This window comes from Melitaea cinxia, chromosome 24, assembly GCF_905220565.1.
Source record: "Melitaea cinxia chromosome 24, ilMelCinx1.1, whole genome shotgun sequence".
NCBI classification, from domain to species: Eukaryota; Metazoa; Arthropoda; class Insecta; order Lepidoptera; family Nymphalidae; genus Melitaea; species Melitaea cinxia.
The window spans coordinates 1273938-1300929 of record NC_059417.1 but is presented as its reverse complement, the minus strand read 5'-3'; the positions used below and the strand labels follow the sequence as shown (position 1 = coordinate 1300929).

At 34.2% G+C, this 26992-nt stretch overlaps 1 protein-coding gene across 2 annotated transcripts in view; it reads left to right on the top strand.

The window, feature by feature from the left end:
- LOC123665630 overlaps nucleotides 1-26992 on the top strand; it is a 104232-nt gene that overhangs the window by 73240 nt on the left and 4000 nt on the right. For both annotated transcript variants that reach the window (XM_045599905.1, XM_045599906.1), the window contains 4 exons: nucleotides 9845-12606; nucleotides 12693-12823; nucleotides 13221-13394; nucleotides 14052-14214. In XM_045599905.1, coding sequence (XP_045455861.1) covers nucleotides 9845-12606; nucleotides 12693-12823; nucleotides 13221-13394; nucleotides 14052-14214 — 3230 coding nt within the window. The remainder of the gene's footprint in view (nucleotides 1-9844; nucleotides 12607-12692; nucleotides 12824-13220; nucleotides 13395-14051; nucleotides 14215-26992) is intronic.

Below are 26992 nucleotides of genomic sequence, written 5' to 3'. Positions count from 1 at the left end.
TATAAGTTGAGGGTTCAATCTCTTTCTAGACAGATAAGTATTGTTCTTTAAAATACAGTCAAGTTATTGTAATTAATTTGTTTTTTTACATGTTTTAGCAAATGTAAGCTTATAAATCATAAATGTTTATTAAGAAACAGTTACTTCCATGGAAAACGACATATAGGTCAGTTGATTTTTCGAATTTCTTATCAAATCTTCAGTTATTTATTAATCTGCTTGATCTTTACTATGGCTATGTTAATTCAAGCTCACAATGTTCCAATTCTAATACGTTTTTCTAAGATTTAAAGTAAACTTTAATAAATAGTAATAGACTAATAGGTAATTGCAAGACTTGCAAGACTCTTGCTGCAAGACCAAGACCAAGACCAAGACTGGGAGCGCAAGACCAAGACCAAGACCAAGACCAGGTGTATTGGCGCAAGACCAAGACCAAGACTGGCTAAGTCTCGTCTTGTTCTTGCATTTGGGCAACACTACTCAACTTCCGTTCGCCTCACCCAATCACGCTTTTCGTAACACTCTCGTCACGCATTCATCAGCTTACTCCCCAAGTCAATCATGCTTAAAGAAGTTTTACTTAAAAATTGGCAATCATTATAAATTTAAGCATGTCTGAATTACAAAATGCTTGAAATACTGAACCGCTCCCCTCCCACCCATCCTTATCCCAACCAAAACATTTATCTTTTATTTATTTTATTTTATACTTATTTATTTTATTGTACGCCACAAATATATTACAAAAAAAGTATAAAGATAGTTACAGACAGTGAAGTACAATGGGCGGACTTATGGCTAATTAGCCATTTCTTCCAGACAACCCTTTTAAATAGTCTTAATTAGTAAAGTTCTTAAACCTCTTAATTTTGTTCGCATTTAAAGAAATAATCAATTATTAACTTTTTTGTCATTTTGTTAGTTGTGAGTTCGTGCGAAAAAATGGCGTGAACTCAGTCACCAAGCCCATAGTCACCACGCTGGGCAGGCGGGTTGGTGACCGTAGGGCCGGCTTTGTTGCACCGAAGACGCTGCTGCCCGTCTTCAGTCTGTGTATTTCAAAGCCAGCAGTTGGATGGTTATGCCGCCATCGGTCGGCTTTTTTAAGTTCCAAGGTGGTAGTGAAACTATGTTTTCCCTTAGTCGCCTCTTACGACGCCCACGGGAAGAGAGGGGGTGGCTTTATTCTTTAATACCGTAGCTACACAGCTAATATACATATAAATACAAGCACTACACCCAGCCTCAGGCTGGAATCGAACCCGAAACCCGCGGAGCAGAAAGCTGGGTCACTACAAACTGCGTCAACGAGCTAGTCTCATGTCCAACCAGTCTCAAGCTAGTATAATATAGCCAACATTCTCCAATTAACATATTCAATACTGGAATAAAATTATATCCGATTCTTAAAGGAACTCCAGTTTATTGTAATATTATATTTAATGAAGCCCACATACATATGTACATAAATAAAATTATAAACGACTTGTCGCCGAGATTATACCAGTTTTTATTTAAAGCCAAACATATTGGGGTTAACGACCGCGTTATAATATTCCTTTGGACCCGAATGAACGATCTTTACATAAATGTAATTGAATATTATGAATGAGAAATTTTTCATTATCTCAAGGAACAATGTAATTATTTAAAGTACAAAAAAAATTATTAACGAATGAGATTAGCTGTTATCGAGATTTTAATGTTTTATAACTAGAAATAAATTAGATTTTTTTTGTAATGTTGAAGTAAAATTAGTTAAAAGTTTATTGACTGTCTTTCATAGTTATTTAATACATAACCATTACATTGGTCGTCTATTACTAAAGCAGGCTAGACTAGAGTTATAAAATTGTGTTTGCTAGAAAACGAAAAAAAAAAAACCGACTTCAATTACATCGACAAGAATACAACGTAGGTAGACGAAAAAAATTAACAAACGCACTAGTCGTCACTACGATTTTCGAGGGTTCCCCTCTATTTCTCTGGGATTCCATTACCAGATCCTGGTTTCCTTATCATGGTACCACTCTTGGGATAGGTCCTTTCCAACAAAAAAAAAGAATGATCAAAATCGGTTCATAATTGACGAAGTTATCTCTGAACATACGTAATATATACATACGGCCGAATTGAGTAACCTCGTCCTTTTCTGAAGTCGGTTAAAAATACATCGCTATTTTTTTAAACAATTATATAAATAAATATTACATCTAGATTTTGGAAGAGAATAACCAATGCATTTTATAAAGTGTAGGAAATTATTTATTGTGCATTTGTCTTTTCAATTTTTTTTATAGCTTAAGGATGAAAAATTAAGGCGCAGTCGATCGATGGTGAGCGATTACCGTCGCTTATAGACGCCTGCAAAATCAGAAGCATCGCAAGTGCGTTGTCGACCCAACCCCCCAGGAGAACCCCACAGGAACACAAAACAGCTTTAAATATGCTATTATTAGGACATTTCCTGCCGTGCGCTGCAGTGCTCAGTAGTTTTACTAACGCGTTGCATTTCTTAGTATGAAAAAACTACATATGCAAAACAGTCATCAAACCTTTATATATATTTAAATGAATCTTCAGATGTCTCATAAACTTACTTTAAAAAATTAAGATCACAAGAAACAGCATCTCGACAGATCTGTGAATACCTTAATAATAAAAATAAGACAAATAGTGTTCAAAATCGTCGTTTATACTGTAAAAATAACGTTATCAACAAATATACGCCAATAGAGAACTCGTTTTTACTGTTATAATAGTTCGAAGGCACACGATAATCGTAACTTGAGAATAATAGAAAAACATACAATCAGGATTGTCAAACACTAATAACTTACCGGTTTTGACGTGCCGGTAATTTACCGGATCTAAGTTTCTAACGTGCCGGTTTTTCTCTGCGGAATCACATTTCGAATCAGTGGTAGCTGCACTTTTAGCAATAATTAAAATTTTAATTTGTATGATTATGATTTTTGGAAGGTATACCTGTACGCAGAAACTATTATACGTTTCAGCCTGTAATATCCTACTACTAGGCATAGGCCTCTTTCCCCATGTAGAAGAACGATCAGAGTACATGATAACAACCGGGACCGACAGCTTAACGTATTCTCCGAGGCGCGAGAATTTATTTAATTTAATAAATTTATTTAATTTAATAAATTTACTTTAACTAAAACTGAATTTGTAAAGACAAAATTACATATGAACAGTAGGTACGTATGTATTGTCCTAGTCCAATTCGTTAGCGCATAATCTTCAACACGGAAACGCACGTTGGAAAGATCCACAAGGATAGACAATCAGATCGTAGAGAAATATTATTACAAATACAAATATCCATGCCGGGCGGGAATCGAACCCGCAATCGCCGATATGTGAGTGCCTACACGGTCCACGCACCGCTATACCAGAGGGACGTTTGTTATACATAATTGTCTTTGCTCGAAAACGAAAAAAAAACCGACTTCAATTACATCGACAAGTAATACAATGTAAGTAGACGAATAAATAGTCAAGTAAATACGCGTTATTAAATATAACTCGAAAAGTACTTGTTAGATCTCAATTAGAATTAAATGGAACCACATTTGACACGCAGCATGTTTCGATTCAAAAAAAAAACAACGGCTTTCGGAAAAATCGAATTAAGAACCACTTTCTTTTTGGAAGTCGGTTAAAATAGAGACAATCGTAACTTATTTAGTGATAAATAACGTTATTTAAACGTATACAAAAGGTTTATAAAACTAAAAAAGGCGATATACGAGGATATATTGCGCATTAACTCAAGTGTGTCGTACAAACCTTAGTTTCTAAGTTTTCATATCGACTGTCCCTACGTATAATATCGAAATTGAAAAAAGGCACTTTACATTTTTTACGCTGAATGATTTGTTAAGTATCGATATTGAGCTCATGAAAAATGTGATTTTATGTGTATTTTATAGCATTTTCTCTTTTTTTCTTTGAAAATATACATAAAAAGTAGATTTTTCATGCAATAAAAAAATAGAAAATTTTCAGTTTCGATACTGTACGTAGGGACAGTCGATATGTTACTGATTGTAAAATGACGATTCGAAAGTTTTCATGGCGCCTATTTGAATAAAGTTGTTTTTGATTTGATTGCATCCTGCTCAAAATCTGGAGCAGCCTGACTGGTGATGGCGTCACTGCTAACTAAATACTGGTTTCAAGCAGTGTTGTGTTTCTGTGATGAGTAAGGTGACCAGAGGTCCTGGGGGGATTAGAGGTATGGTTGGGTTGTAGCAGACTACTGACTGAGGCAGCACCTCGACAGCATCACAGCTAAATAATACTACTTTTAAGCAGTGTTATGTCCCTGTTGGTGAGTAAGGTGTATAGAGCTCCTGGGGGATTAGGTTCGGTAACTCGCATGCGATGCATCTGGTCTTGCAGTTGTCTATAAGCTACGGTAATCGCTTACCATCCAGGTGAGACGAACTCTGATTTCCTGATCTAGTTGTATAGAAAATAACATATTTACGTATTCATTTAAACTCCCAGAACACGAGACATATGTACAAGTATGTAAACTTGTATCCTATGTCATTGTGTAATGTTACATTAAAATAATTATTTTACAGTTAACGTCGAGGCGTTGATACAAAGTAACGCCCCCGCAACGGGAGTCAATACTCTCGGAATAAAAAATGAAAATTATGGCCAAGAATGAAGTCATTCGATCCGGCTCATCTAAATAAAAGTGTTACAAGAGAAATAAGCTTTTAGAAATGATACTTTATACTGTTAAAATTTAATCATTTTAGAAATATCTGACAGATACAAAATTTATATGAAGAATAAGAATAAAAAAAATAATAATAACAATAAAACGCTTCACACTCAATAAATATCATGAAATATATCAAAAAATATATCATGAACTTTTATCTTTTGAATATCGCTATACGTTAGATATATTTATCAGTGACCGATAAAACAAGCCCTTGCTATATATATTATGTACTATATCTGTTTAAATTAATTTATTCCAATGTGAACACACATTACTTTAGAAATATAATTTCAAAATATAAAATTTAATTTTTTTAGTTTTAGTTAGTGTATGTGATAAACGAACATACACATAGATAAATAATATATACACGTAATCCATATAATACAATTACAAACAAACACACAAAAAAAGCGAAATTCAACATAAAAAAGTAACCAAATGACATTCAAATACACACTGATCTAATTAACACTGCCTTTTTATAACAAACAAGACGAAAATAATATATAATTACCTCGAACTCAATGATATACATTAAATAATAACTTGTTTTACAAATGCTCCAAGCCTTATCATGAAACGAACTGGCTCCTTTTAGCTAAGTGTCAAGAGCGAGTCGTTTTTAAAGCCTGGGATCATTTCTCGAAACGAAGTTCCTTATGAGGCGTTACGAAGGGGTACCCTAGCCTGCAAAAAACGCCCGTAACGTTAACAAAAGCGTAAGATTTTTAGGTATCGTCATGTATGAGGGCAGTACACAGTGTCTAATCTAATGTATAGTCTACGTGATGACTGTTATTATTATTGCACTTTGCTAATATATTCATTCGATAATTATTATATATTTTTATAAATCATTGTAAATAAAATAAGGTGTTAAGATAATTATTTTAAGTAGTTTTTTTTTATCAATAAAAAATCATAATAAAATGTATAAATAATTATTTTGTTTAAGCCTCGAATAGAACTTGAAATTAATATTTTATATAAGGAAATTCGTTCCAATCTGGTGTCCTACGACACCATACGGTTTTATTTTAGGGTGTATGGAACTCATTGACATGGATTTTTCTTAAAGAATACTGTGTGTTTCTTGCCGATTCTTCTCTGCGGAATATATTATTTTCAATCAGTGGTAGCTTCACTTTTAACGATACTTAAAATTTTACGTTGTAACACGGTGATTTGAAGATGCTTTTGAAACCTATTTGAATATAAGCTATTTTTGATTTAGATTTTGACCCTTACCGTCGTAGTTGAAACGACGGGGATCTAAAACCGAGACTATCACAAACATTGACTAAAGATCTGTTTAATCAGTTACTGATAAATCTTTTTGACGTACGAGTATCGAGCAGATAAGAATTTTGGATATATTTTCCTTTTTAATCACAAAATTCCATTTCATCTGTTATTCATTTGTTTTGATTACATTGGAGTACTCGTAATGAGTTAACATATTATATCCGAGAATACATACAGCGGAAAACACCGAAAATTTATTTAGGAAAATAACATTATTATATTCTGCTCGTAAAATGGTATAAATAAAGAAAATGTAATGTAATTTGTGTATACCATTTTTAAAAAACATCTATATATATATACACTTATCCGATTTCGTAATTATAATCATTTGATTTACTACGATAATTATGAAACGATGTTTAATAAATTCGCCGTTGCCAAATTATTTTTAAAGCGACGACAGATCCCTAAAACCGTAGACGGAGATAAGTCAAAAAACTCGCCGAAAAGCTGTTTTTGCCGAAAGTCAGAGCTAAAAATAAGCGTGATCGAATTACCTGACGCACAGCTGACGACATTGTGTTAACGACAAAATACGTTGCTCTTACAAGTCCACTATTACGTACTTAGCGCACGTAAACTCTTTTAATTTTTTAATAATTATGTTATAAATAATAGACCAAGACTAAACTATTGGGAAAAATTAGAGATGGAAATTCAGGCTGTGTCAAAATGTCGCATTCATAGCCTCGATCTGGACCGTATTAATTTAATATAACTTACGGTCACTGTGAGCACTATTGATTGTACGGGACGTACCGCAATAGCTATTTAATAATTGTGTTTGCTCGCAAACGAAAAAAAACCGACTTCAATTACATCGACGAGTAATACAGCGTAGATCGACGAAAAAATAGTTACGTAACTACGCGTTATCAAAGATTACTCAAAAAGTAGTTATCAGATCTCGATAAAATTTAAATGTGACCACATTATAAACATCAGCTTTTGATTAAATTAAAAATTATCAAAATCGGTATACACAGTAAAAAGTAATTGTAGATTTTCGAGAGTTTCTCTCGATTTCTCTGAGATCCCATCATCAGATCCAGGTTTTCTTATCATGGTACTAAACTAGGGATATCTTCTTTCCAACAAAAAAAGAATTATTAAAATCGGTACACCCAGTAAAAAGTTATTGCGGATTTTCAAGAGTTTCCCTCGATTTCTCTGGGATCCCATCATCAGATCCTGGTTTCCTTATCATGATACTAAATTTGGGATATCTCCTTTCCAACAAAAAAAGAATTATCAAAATCGGTACATCCAGTAGAAAGTTATGCGGTATAATACAACGTAGGTCGACGAAAAAAGCGTCAAGTAAAAACGCATTATTAGATATAACTCGAAAAGTGCTTGTTAGATCTCAAATAAATTTAAATGGGACCAAATGACACACACCACCTTTCGATTAAAAAGAAATTTGTCGAAATCGCTCCACCCAGTCAAAAGTTCTGATGTAACATACATAAAAAAAAAAAAAAAAAATACAGTCGAATTGAGAACCTCCTCCTTTTTTGGAAGTCGGTTAAAAAACGAGTGCTTTAGACTACACGACTGAAGTAAAACCCCCTAATTGCCGCTAAGCAAAATACGAAACGTAACTCTCTCTCTTTCTATCTTCACTAACTCATATCTCCCTCAAAACTTCCCTTCGACTCGTCCGATAACATTTTTCGTAACGCTCTCGGCACGCATTCACCAGCTTACTCCCCAAGCCGAGCGTACGTAAAAAAGTTTTACTTTAAAAACCCCGATATTTTCGGCGACGTTGCAGGCGCCAGGTTTCTGGTTGACGACATTTCCAATACCACCTTGGAACTTATAAAGCCGACCAAGGGCGGGATAACCATCCAACTGCTGGCTTTGAAATACACAGGCCGAAGACGTGCAGCAGCGTCTTTGGTGGGACAAAGCTAGCCCTGCGGTCACCAACCCGCCTGCCCAGCGTAGTGACTATGGGCAACACACATAAGTTCGCGCTATTTTTGGCGCGAACTTGTGACGCCTACGCCAGCCATAGTATCTAACTATGTCCACCAGTGGACTGCAATAGGCTGAAATGATGATTATGATGATGAACAATAAATAAAATTCAAAAAAATTAACTTGTATCATTTGCAACAGGCTATTAATTATAATTTTAATTTATATACTTATAATTATAATTTATTGCTAACTCTTCCTAGCAGCCTTTGCTCGTCAAAAGTATACTTTTGACGAGCAAAGGCTCCCCTATAGGAAGAGTTTTTTTAGAAAGCTTTCCTATAGGAAGAGTGCAAAATTTAGTACAAAAAAAAAATGATGATATATACTTGTATTTTTTTTATATAACTAGGTCGACAAACAAGTGTCTCGCCCACCTGATGGTAAGCGATTACCGTAGCTTATACACGTCGGCAGTAACACCAATACCAGAAGCATTGCAAGCGCGTTGCCAAACCTACCCCCCCCTCCCATATAGGCCTTCTTCCCCGTGTGAGTGAAGGATCAGAGCTTAATCCACCACGGTGCTCAAATGCGGGTTGGCGGATATATTCTCTATTATGAGTAACGATCGCTATCAGGTATACATGGTAACAACGGGACCGACAGCTTAACGTGCTCTCCGAGGCACGATGGGGAGACCCACAAGGACCAACAACCAGACTGGAAATAAATATTTGTATAAACACAAATATCCACTCCGAGCGGGAATCGAATCCGCGACCGAATAATAATAATAATAAATTCTTTATTTGGACCAAATACTTTACAATTTCTTAACCTGCCAAACTTCGTAACAGTTCTGAGATTAGCGCATATGAACACACAAACTTGTCGGCTTTATTATTTTAGTAGATTACTGATATTACAAGTCATTAACAAGTCCAAACTATGTACCTACACATTTATGGATTCAATAAATAATTAAAACAAGAAAAAAAAAACATGTCTAATTTACCTAAAATTTGTTTGAAGTCGTAAATTTGAAATTTTATATAAAAACCACTTAAAACAGAAATTAGTTTGTTATCTTCAAATAAATTTATCGCGTGTACGTCTATTAGAGTGTATAACCTATAAACGATTAATGACTCACTTTCAATTTAAAATTATATCTTTTAACACATTAAATTATTTCAATCAAATTTTTATTGGTTAGACACTTCATTTATGATATTACACAAGATCTATAAAGTTGTAATAAAGTTATTTCTGTTATTATTAAAGTAATTATTTTAGCCGTCATTTTTGTTCGTGCTCTTGAGGGCTTATCAAGTAATCATCCATATTTCGATCCTCTTCTAATGTTAATAGAAATATATTCGCAAACTAAAATCACTTAACTTTTTTTATTTATTTCTTACATTCATAGAGTGGTATTTAATATTATATAAAACTTATTTTTACTTTTTTACATAATTACAACGACATTATTTGTCGATTACTAAGTAAGCTATCTTCCTACACAAATTTATTTTAAAAAATTTGCTTAGTGTGTATCATAAAAAAAGTATTTTTGACATTTGATAATCCATTTTGTATGTTACAAGCAAGTGATTAAATCTGATTGTTTCCTGTGTTGGTTTGTGAGATGATGAAATGGTTTTTGTTGTGAGACTTGTTTACTCATTTCCGATTCTTAAACATGGCTACACAAAAAAATACCTTAGCTATACATCATCATCACTCACAAATACACAGACAGGTTTTAATTCCTTCACTCAACAAAAAATAAAATATCGTTAGAAGAAAATGTGTAATGTCTTTATTTAATTTCAGGTAAACCGCGAGAGCGGGGTGCCTCGGACCAGCCTCCAACGATACGAAAAGAACCATTTACCCACTTATCCGAAAAAGAACTAATCGAAGAAGCTAACAAAGTCATTGCACAAGCGCAAAGCGTCACCTGCACAGCCGATCATCCACCGGAGAAATTCTTCTCCCTCCCACACAGACGAAAATTAAAAGAAGTTAAAACAGAACGAAGGAATAGTGACGACGGAGGTTCACCAGAAGATAATTCCAAAACTCCACTCGGAAGATCTACTAGTGATGTAGCTCCTAAGAGGAAAAAAGAAAGAACATCACTTTCTACTTTGTTTAGAAGAGCTCAGAGGACAAAAAGCCCGGATGCGCCAGTGGTAGTAACAACAAAACCCACGGTAATTGTTAAAAGAAGCAAAAGTGACGTGTCCGATCTAAAATCTAACACAAATCTTAGTAAAAATAAACCAATACGTAAAAGATCTGGAAGTGAAACGGAAGAATTTCTAAAGTCACTGCGTAATAAAAAGATTCAACTGTCTCCTATAATTGAAAGTTCTCCAAGAGAAGATTATTTTAACAAGACATCACCTTTAGACTTACTTCAGAGGGATAAACTCTCTGAGAAAGAAAGTAATAAGTCGGATGAACCGATTTCGATTGATAGTAAAAAGGTTAATCCTATAGAAAAACCTCCGCGAATTAAGACACCAGAAAAAAACGAGCCTAAACCGCCAAGTAGGACTAAAAGAGGAAAATCATTAGAAAAGGAACAATCACCCCCAATATCTGAAACACCAAAACGTAAAGTAGATGCTAAGAAGACAATTCTTGTTGATGAAATTGATTCTTCTGTGCTAAAAGAAAATCCCATTGAGATCAAAGATAAAATTAAAGAGAGTATTCGAAAAATTGAAGAAAACGTTTATGGTGATAAGGAGATGAAACATAGTAGCCAGCAACCGCCTGAAAAGCCGCCACTAACGAGGGGTCATACGGTGGATCATATTGTGCGAATACTTAAGGAAGACCAACATTCGCCACCTCCTAAATCCCATTTAATCTCACCAACAAGCGGTACTAATATAAATCAACCATTTTCATATACAAAACCAAGCGCAAGTCCAGATCCGAATCTATTCGTTAGAAATACAAGCCCAGACAGAATTCCAACGCCTGTTAATAAAATGACAGATAAGGGAGTTATTTATGCACAAGTTATACGTGATAATAACGATTTACGTCCTCACTTTCCTAAGCAAACAATGCATAAAACATTCTCGACCAGAGATAAATATGCAAATTTTTCAGACGAGGATGAAGGACTTGGATATGAAGAAAGACATAAATATTCCACTGAACGCATTGGCGATTACAACTACAAAAATAATGAAACAAGTTATAACTTGAATGAAGGATTTAATATAAAGGAATCGCCAATAAGACCACGGTTTAGGGAATACAAACTCATGAGTTTTGAAGACATTGAACCTACTTATGCAAATGGTTATACTGAAAGTCCCTTTCAGTCAGACAAACACAGACCTGTTGATGATTTCAGAGGTAGAGCCGATGGAATGGATACGAAAAAAAAGACATTTGAACCTGATACAAAAGTTGACTTAGACTTTAACGAACTGAGCCACAGACGAGAGCTTCTAGAATCGCGTCTAAATGCTAGGAGATTTGAACGTGAAAAGATTAATTTCAATGAACCTATTTCAAAATATCTTGCCGAAACTGATCCTATTTATGAAGCAGAAAAACGTATGAAGCAAACCGAGAAGTATGTAAATGATACTGTGAAATATTACCGTCATACACTGGAAAGAGACGGAATCGAAAGTACAATTACAGAAGATTATAAGTATGATTCTGATAACAAAATAAAATATAACACGGAATCCCGAACATACCATAAGGCATCAAAAGATGAAATAGATCGCCGTGAATTCATTAATACCTTAGGTCCATCAAGATATAAAGACGAAAGGAAAATATTCCCACCAGAACCAGAATATGAGCCGCCTAGCTTAGAGTCTAATCCTGGTAAACCGATAGCCTCGCCAGATGAATATAAAGAGAAGAAATACAAAGTTAAGAAACATTTTACGTCTAGTCACGATCTTCTTCATACCGGTCAGAAATATAAAGGCAAAGAGGATTGGTTCGGCAAGCGGAAGGGACATTACGCTTCTAATCCTGAAATAGCGCAGGAACGGGAGGATGATTACGCAAACCTTGGATACAACACAAAGCACGAAACCTACCATAATTCATTACGGCGTGTGAAAAGCAAGGACAAAGATTTCGATAACCATGCTAGTGTACGTCGTCACGATTCAGGTGATAGCAGGGATTATTATCGCGAACAAATGTCACCACGTCGATTTGATTTCGACAGTCGTCTTGTCGATTCTGGTATCGAAAATGATTTTCGTCACAACTCGAGCGGTGAAATTCACAGATCTAGACACAGGCGTCACGAAAGTGATGAAGATGTTCGAAATACATCTCTATTTTTGGCTAGTGAACGTCAACATACTGAAGACAATTACCCTAGTGAACAAATATACGCCAATGGAGATTATTTGGCTAACTACAAGGACTACAAAGGTGAAAATAGAAAGGAGTACATTCCAAGGGACAGAAGCGCTGACGACGGTTCGCTTTTAGATCCTAAAACGCATCGTTACGAAAAAAGTCCGAGTAGATACGATGACAAAGTCAGTGCGAAGCCTCCGAAAGCAACTAAGAAGCTTTCTGGACTTGAAAAGGTAAGATTTTTACTTAAAAATGTACTTATCGTTGACAAATAGTTAATTGTTGATTAAATTTTCTAATGTTTTGAATGATTTTCAAGATGAAACAACTGTTCTCCCGCGACTCTTCTAAGAAGAGCAAGAAAGAGAAAGAAGTAGTCCAGCCTAAAACTCGCACCCGGGTGCTCAAGAGCCCTGAACATCTTGCCAAAGATGACCCTGAATACAGAAGGTAATTTTATAAATTACTTAAATACTCATATTATATTTCTTTGAAGTCAACCTACTAAACTAAGCTGGACTAAAATATTTTGTTATTTTACATACCTACAAGCTCAGTCCGCCACGTCGTTCCTCTACTCTATTAAGAGATACGTTGATTATCAGAACTTTACGATAACTACCGGAGACTATAAATTACGTACTCTGTTATACGGTGGGTACTTGAAATTTACGTGTTCTCTGAGGCACGAAAAAAAAATCACAATTGTAATAAACAGATCAAAGATTGCTTCGTGTGGTAACCGAGGCGCCATCGGTGGTATTAGGTTTATTTTTAAGTTTAGTATTCAGACATTTGTCACCGTTTGTTTTAATATTATTTGTAAGTAAATAGTATATTTTCACAGATACACAGATCCTGAACCTAGTGATCTAGATGTAAGAAAAAGGGATGATCCTAAAGAAGAAAGAAAGTATAGACGTTCAAGGGAAGACATAGATAGATATAGGAGTCCTGATCGCCGAGAGAGCGTGGAAAAGAGAAGAGAAGATAAGTACAGGGATTCTGACTTTGAGAGCAGGTAAGATGCTACCGACAGTCTTTGAAACTGATTTCATTATTATTGATAGGTTGTTTGTTTACAAATCAATGAATTTAATCATATGTAATTTGGATCAAGCAAGGACTTCTCAATTTCTATAAATAATAATGTAAAATGTAGACAAATCAGAAACATACCTGCAACTTTGTCGAATTTGTACACTCTAAATCCATCCTACACGATTATTAAAATAAGAGTCTTACGTCCTAGTAAATTTAAGCGTTTATTTCAAGTGATATGTCTGACCTCTGTATTTAATGTAAGACAGTACGTATAAGAATATTTATTAAGACTTTTAATAGCCTCTTCAGTGTGTGTTTATTGGTTTGTACATTTTGATTTATACCTAATGTAGAAATTTATCTCTTTATGTAGAAAAAATGTGATTACAATACTTTTAATATGTAGTTAGCGGAACGGTCACAGCACTGGATTGTGACCGAGCGCTGGTGGTAGCGGGTTCGATCCCCGCACATGGTATGCGTTTGTATTAGTCGTGGTCTGGGCGTTTGTGCATGTGTGTATTATGTGTGTTTCCGGAAACTCGACGCAGGAAAACATACTAAAGCGGGCCGTTAATTGTGAGGCGTGTATTTATTTATTTATTCATTTATGAATCACTCAAATTCCTTTAAGGTTTGAAAAAAACAAAAAAGAAGAAAGGAGATACAAAGAGCACCGCGAAGAGAGAAGACGATATAACTCATCGGAGAGAGAAAGCGATCGTCTGTCGGACGCAGAGGTTGACAGGCGAAGAACCAGATCTAATACTGCTGGCCCGTTGGACTCACCAGCACTGGTAAGCATTAACATTTATAAATTTTTGGACATTTCCTGATATGTGGTACACTTGAAATGACCTTTGCTATAGAAATGGATGAGTAGAAGTACAAAATAATTGTGTTCGCTCGCAAACGAAAAAAAAACCGACTTCAATTACATCGACGAGTAATACAACGTAGATCGACGAAAAAAAAGTCAAGTAACAACGCATTATCAAAGATTACTCAAAAAGTTGTTATCAGACCTCGATGAAATTTAAATGTAATCACATGATAAACTTCGGCTTTCGATTAAATTAAAAATCATTAAAATCGGTAAACCTAATAAAAAGTTATTGCGGATTTTCAAGAAGTTCCCTCGATTTCTCTGGGATCCCATCATCAGATCCTGGTTTCCCTATCATGGTACTAAACTTGGGATATCTTCTTTCCAACAAAAAAAGAATTATCAAAATCGGTACACCTAGTAAAAAGTTATTGCGGATTTTCAAGAAATTCCCTCTATTTCTCGAGGATCCCACCATCAGATCCTGGTTTTCTTATCATGGTACTAAACTTGGGATATCTCCTTTCCAACAAAAAAAGAATTATCAAAATCCGTACATCCAGTAGAAAGTTATGCGGTATAATACAACGTAGGTCGACGAAAAAAGCGTCAAGTAAAAACGCATTATTAGATATAGCTCGAAAAGTAGTTGTTAGATCTCAAATAAATTTAAATGGGACCAATTGGCACACACCACCTTTCGATTAAAAGAAAATTTGTCGAAATCGCTCCACCGAGTCAAAAGTTCTGATGTAACATACATAAAAAAAAAAAAAAATAATAATAATAATAAAAAAAATACAGTCGAATTGAGAACCTCCTCCTTTTTTGGAAGTCGGTTAAAAAGTAAAATATAGTAAAAAATATAATATCAACTTTTGCTATGACCTTATTATAGTGTTACTATAGCGTCATGGTGCTATTTCGTTAGTAGTCTATCCGAACCAACCAAAACAATACTGGCGCCCAGCTGGGAGGTATTTAATGCTTCCAAAGACTTTTTATCCGTAATGTTAGACTTAAACTTCTACCTATTCGACGCGTACTGTATTTTTGTTTTTTTTTAGCGTTGATTTTTATTGCATATAATTAATGATCAAACAGAAAATTTGCAGCTTAATCTGCTACCTTATTTAACAGTGATTTAGTGAGCAGAAATAATATAAATTATTTCTCACACTAAATAGATACATAAATATTTTTCTGTAAGTAAATTAATCTTCTTTTATTTATTAAAGATATAAGTAGGTTTATTAGCTGGAATGATAATTTTATGCGGTCTTTAGGTAATTTATTAAATTTTAATTTTTTTAGCTTATTTTCTTAGTTTTGTTGTTGTTCACGGGCTCTTTTCCGCAACTCGACGTCTTGGTGCGCCTTTTTTGCGTGATTATTTTCTTAGTGTTACAGATATCAAAACAGTAGTTTAAAATAAAAATAAAAAATAGAAATTTATTTAGTTTTTTTAATATTTTAAAAAGCTGAAAGGTATGTTTTAAACGTACAAAATTATTTTAGTAGTATTTATAATCGATTTCTTTTCTGAAGAAGACCTACTAATACTTCCTTTGACATGTCGATTCGTGTTTTGGGCATTAATTTCTTCTTTTGACTTGAACTAAGTATCCTTGTTTTTCAAGTTGTTCAATATGAAAAGTTTATTTATTATATGCATTGTGTCAGAAATCTATAGCAATGTATTAAGGTAGGACACAGTAGGATATATAATGCTTACAATTAAAGGAAGAAACCCCAAAAGGGAAGTACCCCAACCTTACATAATAATAAAACTTTTAGAAAGTGTCGTGTACCCGTAGTGGGAAAGCATGAGCTCGAGGGAGGGTAAGGGGTTAGAGTCAGCAACGCGCTTGTAATGCTTCTGGTGTTGCAGACTTCCATAGTCTTCGGCGTCTATTTACAGCGGCGGACCGTACTTGTTTACTTACCGTAACTCACCTTTATAATATAAAAGAAAAAAAAAAGTAAATAAACAAAATTAGTGTAAATTTTACTTGTTCATGTTTCCCGTCAACCTGTTTGAACTTCCTTCTGAAATTTCGTACGAATTCGTTGATTTCATTTTATATTTCTACATCATTTAACATACTTATGTTGAGAGAGGTGACCTTTAAGTCTTAATACAGACACTGGTGAAGTTAAGGTCACCTGAACATACGCATAGAGTCGTTTACAATTTCACTTGTAATCTTCTTTTATAAAGAAATTATCTAAAATAATTGTATTTGTTCTTGAACCACAAAGAAAAAACGTCTTTAAGATATTTCCATAGACAATTAATAAAATGAAAACGTCATCAACGTAGTTGGGGTCAATTAAATGCGCATTATTAATACCTAAAAAAATACTGAATACAAAAAGTCATCAAAATCACTACACCCAGTAAAATCTTATGTGAACACACATAAAAATATAATCGTATTGAGAACTTACTCTTTTTTTTATTTTTAAAAACTATGTAATTACAATTTTTTATCTGTGACTATTCCTGGATTGTATTCTGGTATTATTAGAAATATATAATTTAAAGGAAAAAATATTTGAAAGAAATTTTTTTATTGACAAATAAAAACCCGAAACTACACTCAATAATAAAATAAACAATACTGTTTAGCTATGAGGAAATAATAGTGTTTAATTTAGAAAGTCATAAAAAGTGTTTACAAAGCACGCGTGTAACGCCATACTGCTCACTTCTCACAAATTACCGCCAGTGTCACAATAAATACAAATGTCATGCATGTCATAACAAGTTTGATAGCTTCATGTAATAAATATTACGTAGGTACTTGTCTTGAAGTGGAACATCCGTAGTTTGTGTGTGAATCTTTGTAAATACACTGAACGCAATGAATTTAAGTTTTAAATAAATCTTGCGCCTGTTGTAGTTTAGGTACGTAATGCTTACAGTTTAAACATACTGTAGTTTAACGACCGTTTTCAATAATCTATTTATATCTGGCTTTGCCTACTAGCAGTAGCTTTTGATACGATTCGCATACAAAATTCTACATCTAGGAAGCAAAAAGAATATATTATATACAGTACAGAGGGCGACTCGAGCCAGCAATCGCAACGTACCATTGTATATTACATGCTACTACTGGTAAAAAGATGCTCAATTACTATTCATCACATTATCATCATCACAGCAGCCTTTTGCAGTCCACTACAGGACATAGGCCTCCACAAGTTCACGCCAAAAATGGCGCAAACTCATGTGTTTTGCCCATAGTCACCACGCCTGGGCAGGCGGGTTAGTGACCGCAGGGCTAGCTTTGTTGCACCGAAGACGCTGCTGCCCGTCTTCGGCCTGTGTATTTCAAAACCAGCGGTAGGCTGGCGGTATAAGGTACTATTGTTTACTTTTTAATGAATAAGATAATAACTTTTTTTTATTGACTAATCTCGGATGTTGCGATACAATATTTTTTAAACACGTGGTGAACGAAATCATAGAATTCATTCTGACCTCACAAATGGTATTTTGCCATATATGTTATTAACCCCCTCAATCCCCCCCTTATAACTTAGGGGTATGAAAAATAGACGTTGGCTTGAGAATCAGCCTACCCGTTATGCACACAAAATTGCATAAAAATCGGTACAGCCGTTTCGGAGGAGTATGTTAACTAACATTGTGAGACGAAAGTTTATATATAAGATAGAGATAGCAAGAAAATTGGAACTAGCCGTAATTTAAACAATAAATGTCTTATTAAGGTAGGTCATAGTACAAAATAAATAAATAAATAAATAAATAAATAAACCTTTTATTTCTTGCGAATTTAAGACGAATTACAAAAAAAAAATACATCGAACATAATTTAACTGTATATATTTAACAGAAAATAACTTTCTTTTCTAAGAACTTAAGTATTTTGTAGGAATAGGAAAGAATAGGAATAGAATAGGATAGAATAGGATAGGTAGTATTTTGTAAATAGGAAAGAGTTTAAGTTTTTGTGAAACCAAGTGAAATAACAAAATAGTAAAAAATATCCCGCTCGAAATCTGAAGTAGCTGGACTGGGAAAGTAGATATGTACTACGTATGTATCTTACAAAATGTCAAACGTACAAAAGTCACAGTCAAATAATACCTATTGCTCATTTATCATTATAATATTAAAATAATGAAATATAAAAAATGAGATACGTGTTTCACACCTATGAAATTATCTTCTTGTTCCGTGTTAACGACCTCTTTAACACTTTTTTTTGTCTTGAATATGTACATATATGTATACGTTTTAGCATTTGTTTGAATATAATGTGTGTTTGCGTATATAAGTAGTAAGTATATATAAGTAACAATAACAATATATATATATATATATACATATATATGTTCAATAAGTGAACAGAAATTTTTGAAATTTACCAACAAACTGGTACAAAGGTGGTTAAAGCTTTTACAACACATCAACAAGAACTTGCATATAACGTGATTAACTTCGTAGTACTATTCGACCCCACCACTGAATTAGTAGAATACCAAAAACTATCAAATTTGGATATATTCCATGTCATGCAGTATTAACATTGAAATTAAAATAAAAAGCAGTCAATTCTATTACAAAAAATATAGTTGAATTAAGAATCTCCTCCTTTTTTTGAAGTGGGTTAAAATATACCTACAATCATATCCTAGAGTAGTACTGCAATCGATAATTTCATCGATACATACAATGACCGATACGAAACGGGCGAGGCTTCAAATAAATAGCTATCTATTGTTTCACCACACGAACAAAGAACAAGGAAATGTTATTAAATAATTATTAATACTAGCGGTCGCCAAGAGATCGACCATAATTAAAAATTTAAAGTAAAGAAAACCAAAATCTTATGAAAATAAAGAACCTTTTTTTTTAATTATCAATTTGACTACAGACTGACAATCAACACAAGAATATAATATTCGTGTGTGTGTCAAATACATGGTAGTGTGTGTAATTTTTTTTTAATAAATGTATTTTTATGCATAATTTAAATAAATATTAGGATTCTGCACTCCTTCTCTATTAAACTATATACATATAAGTGTGCGAAATTACTCCTCCGTCCGCGTAATATTCACGTTAGACAGAGATACAAAGTTTTTGCTTCACGTAATAATAAATAGATATATTAATGTTGAAGTGCACTAAACTACTATGTACGAATACTATGTAATTTTCTTAAATTATACACATAATATTTCAACTGACGTTTCTTACTTAATACGTAATGGAATTAATAAGTATCCCATACTTTCGTCGGGTCTCTCGCTAAAAGTGCAGCTACCTTCAAATACGTCGGGAGCAACGCAACGCAACCAGCAAACTGTGCAAACACCCAGAGCGATATTTGTAAGATCCATAGCAACATTTCAGGATGTCATTTTTATAATGAGTTAAATTCAAAATTGAATTACGAAATCCCATCTTTTACAAAATTTAAGTTTAACTTAAAATTATGTGTAAGACATTTGTTAGATTAAAGTTGCCTAGAAGAAACTGGAAAATGTTGTTCAATAGATTTTATTTGAAGTGAAATTTCCTTAGAACCATTTTGATTTGAAACTCGATGAAACGTAATACGTCACAATAAAGAAAGAATAACATAAATGTATAGGAAAGAACGAGATAGAATACATTTAACGCGTACGCATCTCGTTTTACGTGACGCTTACGAACTTTTTACGTAACTGTGATCACCGTTGATAGAACAAATCGCAACGGCCTACCTTCCAACGACTTTTTACTCTAGCTCTACACTCTCGTCGAAGTTAGGCGAGGCGAGGTTTGACGAAGTCAAGCGAGGCGAGACAACACGAGGTTGTATCCATCTTCACTCTCGCCTTGGTTCAGTTCTCTCTGTGTCACGTGCGTAATGGACGTGCTCGAACTGACAGGTGCCGCGACTTTTTTTTTTATGTCACTAGGTCGGCAAACAAGCGTACGGCTCACCTGATGGTAAGCGATTACCGTAGCTTATAGACGCCTGCAACACCAGAAGCATCGCAAGCGCGTTGGCGACCCAATCCCCAATCCCCCCAGGAGCTCTGGTCACCTTACTCACCAACAGGAACACAATACTGCTTGAAAACAGTATTATTTTGCTGTGATCTTCTGTAAGGTCGAGGTACTACCCCAGTCGGACTGCTCCATATTTTGAACAGGAAATTCCTGCTGTGCCCTACCTCAATCAGACTTTATGCGTCTTTGCGTATATGAATTTTGTTAACGTATTTTGTTAACGTTTGTAACGTACTTATAAAGTTAAAAAGCGTTGGAGAAGAAGGCGATGGTGGATAACATCTATACACCGTAACATACTGACTGAATGAACGCGAGAATGTGGACGCCGGGCCTTGCTTCGTCTACCGCCGGACCTCGCGTCCTTTGACTCGCGCCCAAAAAACCGACTCCAGACGGAGACCAGACGAGGCGAGGCGAGGCGCGGCGATGTGACGCGAGGGCTCCGACTACACTCTCGTGCTCGCGTTCCCTCGCCTAACCTCGACGAGAGTGTAGAGCTAGCATTAGAAGTATCACTTCCGTCGTGTGTGAATTGCACACACACACACACACTTTTTAATTTTAAATGACAATTTTTGATAATTTCTTCCTGATTTTTCACGAATGACAATCGAACTAGCGTTTGACAACTCAGTAGGCAGTTACTGTGACCACCGCTCTAGCTGTCATTATTATAATTAGTCAAATCGAAACACATTTCTATTCAAGTGGTTTCATATTACGAGAACTCCTAGACCGCCTGTAGCTAACAACAGTTCGGAATGTTGATTATATTAGAGATTCTTAGTATTGTTTTATTAATGTGATAAAAGTTAAATGAATAATTTATAAAGTGACATTTATTTTATTTACATTTTATTAAACTAATGTTCTACTTATGGATTTAAAAAAAAAATGAGTATCCGTTTAAGGTAAAGGTTCTTTAGTAGTCCGTCACAATTACGGGACTAGTAATTTTTAGTTAAATATTTATTAATGAAAATTTCTATTGCAATTACCTTTTAAAAGCTCTTTTAATTACTTTTTAAATGAAATTATTTAATACCTTATTGCATACCTTATAAGTACGTAAATTACTAAGTAAAAAAAATTGAACAGAGATGTCAAATACCTACAAAGTACGAATAGGTTAAAATACAAATCGGTTGAATACATTAAAATATAAAAGCAATAATTTGTAAAAACATGGCTTTTACTTACCAACAATATTATACAGACCTATTAAATCATACTCTTCAGGACTATACTCTGTATAGATTAAATAAATAAATATCTTATTCACACACACGGTCGTCTGCTCCTGTGGTATATATAATGCTTGTGTTACAGGTAACAGTCGGCTGTTATAAGTATACTTTTTGGATAAAAATACATAGAAATAATACATATGTAATATATAAAATTCTCGTGTCGCGGTCTTTGTATTTAAACTCCTCCTTTAAATTTTGTGTGCATATTGGGTAGGTCTGAGAATCGAACAGTATCTATTTTTCATTACCCTAAGTTATAGGGGGGGGGGGGGATTGAGGGGGTTAATAACATATATGGCAAAACAACGTTTGCGGGGTCAGCTAGTATACGTATAAATAAATACAAATATTACACCCAGACTCAGGCGGGAATCGAACCCGCAACCCACGGAACAGAAATAACGATTGATTCTAGAGAGAAGTAGAGGAATGATAACATAATTATTTTACCATATTTTTTTATTATCGATACGATTAATGTAGATAAAGATGATCGCAGACGAAAAAAACAATTAAAAGTTAACGCAGCAAAATTTTTTATCGAAAAATATAAAAAAAAAACATCACTTAAAACCCATTTTATAAATGGCTACCAGCATTTATAGATGCTAATTTTTATTTGAAATTCTTAACAATAAAAAAGACAAAAGTCAACTTTCGCAGAACGTCTGATACGCAACATTTGCACAATTCTTGCTATCGCTCGGCTATTGCGAATTATGTGCATATCTAACATCGACCGTGTCGCTATAAAGTTATAAATTTCTTGAATTAATTAATTAATCAATCAATTCACATTATCCTTATACATGTTATTGACCTGTGATAAAGTTTCGTAAAAACAAATTGAAAATACAATACTAATATTTAAATCTAGCACATACAAAACAACGTAAGATGCAGCATTTCTTTGTCTGAGATAAAAGCGTTAATGCGTGATGTCATGGTGTCGCATGACATTGACCCCGGAGGCTGTTGAACTGTGAATTTGAGTATATGACGTCTCGCCATAAATGAAAGCACTTATTTCTAATGTAATAAGAGTTAAAAAGAAAAAAAAACATATTTGCACACCAAGCGTCATCGTATTTGTCGATACTTTTTTATTTGACAACTTATCACAACACTATTTGATATTTTATTTTATGAACTCGATTTTGTATTTATGTTTTTTTTTTAGTATATAAGTAAGTTAGAAGAGGTAATTCATAACTCATATTTTTTATTACAGACGAAAAAAAAAATGTTGTTTACCTTTGTTTTTTGTTGAAATATCTTGATTAATATTTTATTTTACTTGCAATAAAAACTATTGGAAATTGATGAATGAGTATTATCGATCGTAATAGTGACATGTACAATATCATATATAATCGTATTATTTTATTAAATCTTCTTTTTCAAGTATATTATTAACTAGCCGACCCGTGCCCACTTCGTTGGGCTTTAATTATTATTTTTGTGTTGCAAATATAAAGTTTTGATCTCGCTCGCGTTTATCCGACTTGATTTACACGTACTAATATTTTTCATTGAATTTTTTGTTCAATAACAATAAAATAAATGAATAGTGTAGCTGTCTATTAGTGAAACAATGTTCATGATCGGATCAGTATTTGCGAAGATTACCCCCAGCAGCAAACTAAGTTAGAAATTTTACCTCTTTATAATATTAGTATCAAAATCAAAATCAAATTCAGCTTTATTCAAATAGGCCCCAAGAGCACAAATATAGATATCAAAGTTTGATAACAAACTGACTCAATAGTTTCCCTCTAAATATAACTGAACATAGCAGAAGTAAAGCTTTAACTGCTGTGATCAAGCAGCACAAGTTCAATCGCCGTTAATGTCAAATATTTGTGTAAGCCATACACATTTTTGTACACGACTATACAAGCATACGAACTACCTGACGGTAACATGGTTCTCGTAGACTACAGACGTCTGTAACACCAGAAGCATCACAAGCGCGTTGCCGACTTATCCTGAATGTCAGCTCTGGCTACCTTACACACCAAAAGAACACAATAATACTTGAAAGCAGTATTATTTATCTATGATCTTCTGTAAGGTTGAAGTAGGTACTTCCCCTGTTGTGCAGCTCCAGATTTCGAGCTCAATATTTCCAGCTGTGCCATGTCCCAATATGTTTCCGAATACTTGACGCCAGTCTTAAGATTCGAAATCTTGGACAGTGAACCGTTTATTTATTATTATTGGTATTGGAAAGACGTAAAAAATGCCTAATTATGTTTCCTTTTTACATATACATGAGAAATACGGTTTCAAATAACCGGTAGAAAGCTAAAATAACAAGCAATAAATAGTAGATTTATGATTATTTGTTATTTAAACTACGTTTTAAAAAATTCATTAGACGGCACGCGCTAAACGGACATGTTGAAGTCAATAAAAAAAAACATGTTTATAGGTTATTGGGCATTTTTCCCGTTTATTTAAATCTAACCTGTGTTATTGACAATACTATAAAAAAATATATTACAATAGATAAAATATTTTATGCAGAAAAATAAACAAGAGTGCTTTACATCACACTAACTTATATTCCTCTCAACTATTGTTCGCCTCGCCCGATCACACTTTTCGTAACGCACTCGTCACGCATTCACCGGCTTACTTAACTTATATTCCTCTCAACTATCGTTCGCCTAGCCCGATCACACTTTTCGTAACGCTCTCGTCACGCATTCATCGGCTTACTTAACTTATATTCCTCTCAACTATCGTTCGCCTCGCCCGATCACACTTTTCGTAACGCACTCGTCACGCATTCACCGGCTTACTTAACTTATATTCCTCTCAACTCTCGTTCGCCTTGCCCGATCACACTTTTCGTAAGGCACTCGACACGCATTCACCGGCTTACTTAACTATATTCCTCTCAACTATCGTTCGCCTCGCCCGATCACACTTTTCGTAACGCACTCGTCACGCATTCACCGGCTTACTTAACTTATATTCCTCTCAACTCTCGTTCGCCTTGCCCGATCACACTTTTCGTAACGCACTCGTCACGCATTCACCGGCTTACTTAACTTATATTCCTCTCAACTCTCGTTCGCCTCGCCCGATCACACTTTTCGTAACGCTCTCGTCACGCATCCATCGGCCTACTCGCCAAGTCAAGCATGCGTAAAGAAGTTTTACTTAGAAATTATAATTACAGTGTTCTTGTTAAGAAACGCTATAAAGCCGGTTGCATGAAAGATTGGATGGAAATCATGTAAAATATATAACCGAGGTTGACGATCAGTGCTGACGCTTATGCTTATGTGATGCTGATAATGACGTTTGAAAGCGCTCATTGCTGCTTACATAAGATATGGGTATAATAATAGTATACCAGCATTTACTATACGAGTACGAGTACGAATAACAAGCGTCATTGTATGTTTTGATTTTAGACTTTTATTGTTCTAATCAATTAGAATTTCTTTTATTTAACGGAATATTTAAATTTTAAAATACGTTAATCTTTAATTCTTTGCAAAAAAGTAACTGCGGAGTTTCTTACCGGTTCTTCTCTGCAGAATCTATATTCCGAATCGGTGGTAGCTTCACTTTTAAAAATAATACACATTTAAAAAATTTATTTTGTTAAATGTAGATTTAAAAGTGCTCTTAAAGCGTATTTGAGTAAATTTGTTTTTAATTTTGATTTTAAATCGTTTTTACGGAGCTAAACTATTCGAAAAACTTTTATAGTTTCAAATAATAATTATTTTCCTATATACATAAAAAATTGTACTTTATGTGTCGCTAACCGCAAAACTTTAAAACGGCTGGACCTATTGATTCTTTCTTAAGTAAGTTTACTTTTTGAAGTTATAGGTTTTGGCGCGTTAGGGAAACCCGTCACAAATAAACCGAAACCCTGAAGTTAGCTAGTCAACGAAGAAGTTAGCAACGTGAAGTTAGCTAGCTTATTAAGTTTAGCTACTAGTACATACACACTTTTTTAACTATAAAGTTGTTATATTATAATCAAATTATATAGGTTGAAATTGTATTTGTAGGTTGCTTAAAAAAATCATTCGTTATCAAAGCTTAAAATAGCTCTCCTTACCTCATTCATTGCAGTTCATAAAAGATCACAATGCCGTATAAGGTCAGAACGTGGATCTGACTCAGCTGCGCGCGCGCAGATCTTATAAGGCTACCGAGATAGTCTTAGGCCGGCGCTATATTCGCGCAAATGTCATGTTCTGATCTCTATCAACAAGACTGGAACAATTATACTATATAAAACTGGCTGATGTTTTAAAAACGAAGAAATTAGAACATGCCATTTCTAATTAAAACGCTACTTTTTTTGTTTAGTGTTCTTGAAATTATTTTTGTAACCACTTCTTAAAAAGGAGGCTCTCAATTCCACTGTATGTTTTTATATGCGTACCTTAATACTAACAGGATGTACCGATTTTGATTATCCTTTTTTTAATCGAAAGCTGGTGCTTGTTATGTGGTCCCGTTTAAATTTAAACAAAATCTGAAGAGTAAGTTTTGATTATTTTATTGACTTTGAGTACATCGAGGTGTTCTCTCATTTTATTAATCTTTCTTTTAAATTGAAGTCGTTTTTTCGTTTTAAAATAAATATATAATTGAATATAAGCATTTCATTATCGACGTAATGGGTCTGCTGCTGATTGTCATTTTTCTAAGGTCGCCCGCCATATGGCGTTGGACCTTGACTTGCAGCAAGCTTGTATCAATGAAAACTTCTCATTCCGGTCGATTTCTCGGCCGCTGTTCTTACTCAAGTCATATTATATTGTATTAGGTTTTAATACTTGACCATATACGGTAGCTATAATAGCCTACTTACAATAGTTTGTGTATAAGGTATTTGAACCTGTAGCTGTACGTTTTGGTACGTTTAATAAAATGCTCTGTTAATTATTTTCAGTCCAGTTTTACACTTGTATTTAAAGAGTATGTATTTATTTACACAATTCTCAACAATATTTTAAATGATTTACAAATAATTGGAAAATTGTTTTTTTTTTTTGTTATTTTTCATCTGCAATCCTTCCTAGTCCTTGGACTATAAGCGGATAGCTGGTGCGATATTTGGCGTGATGATTGAGCCCTCCATCAAGAGCACTTGGAATTGGAAAATGGCCGACAATTTTTTGCAGACAACGGATTTCAAAATCATTAAAAATTTCGTGATTATTATTTTTTTAAATGAAGCTACTGGATTCGGAATGTAGATTCTGCAGAAATAATCGTCAAGAAACTCCACAGTTATTCTTTTGACTATTAATATATAAACTATGTTTTAGTACAAAGTGCGTGGATCAATAACAACGCAGTCAATAATTTCGGTACTCGTTTTCCTAAAAAACCAGACAATTCTCGCTTATGATCTATCTAAGCGAATATTAAAAGAGTTCATAACATCACACGTCAGACCGCGAGCCCTAACT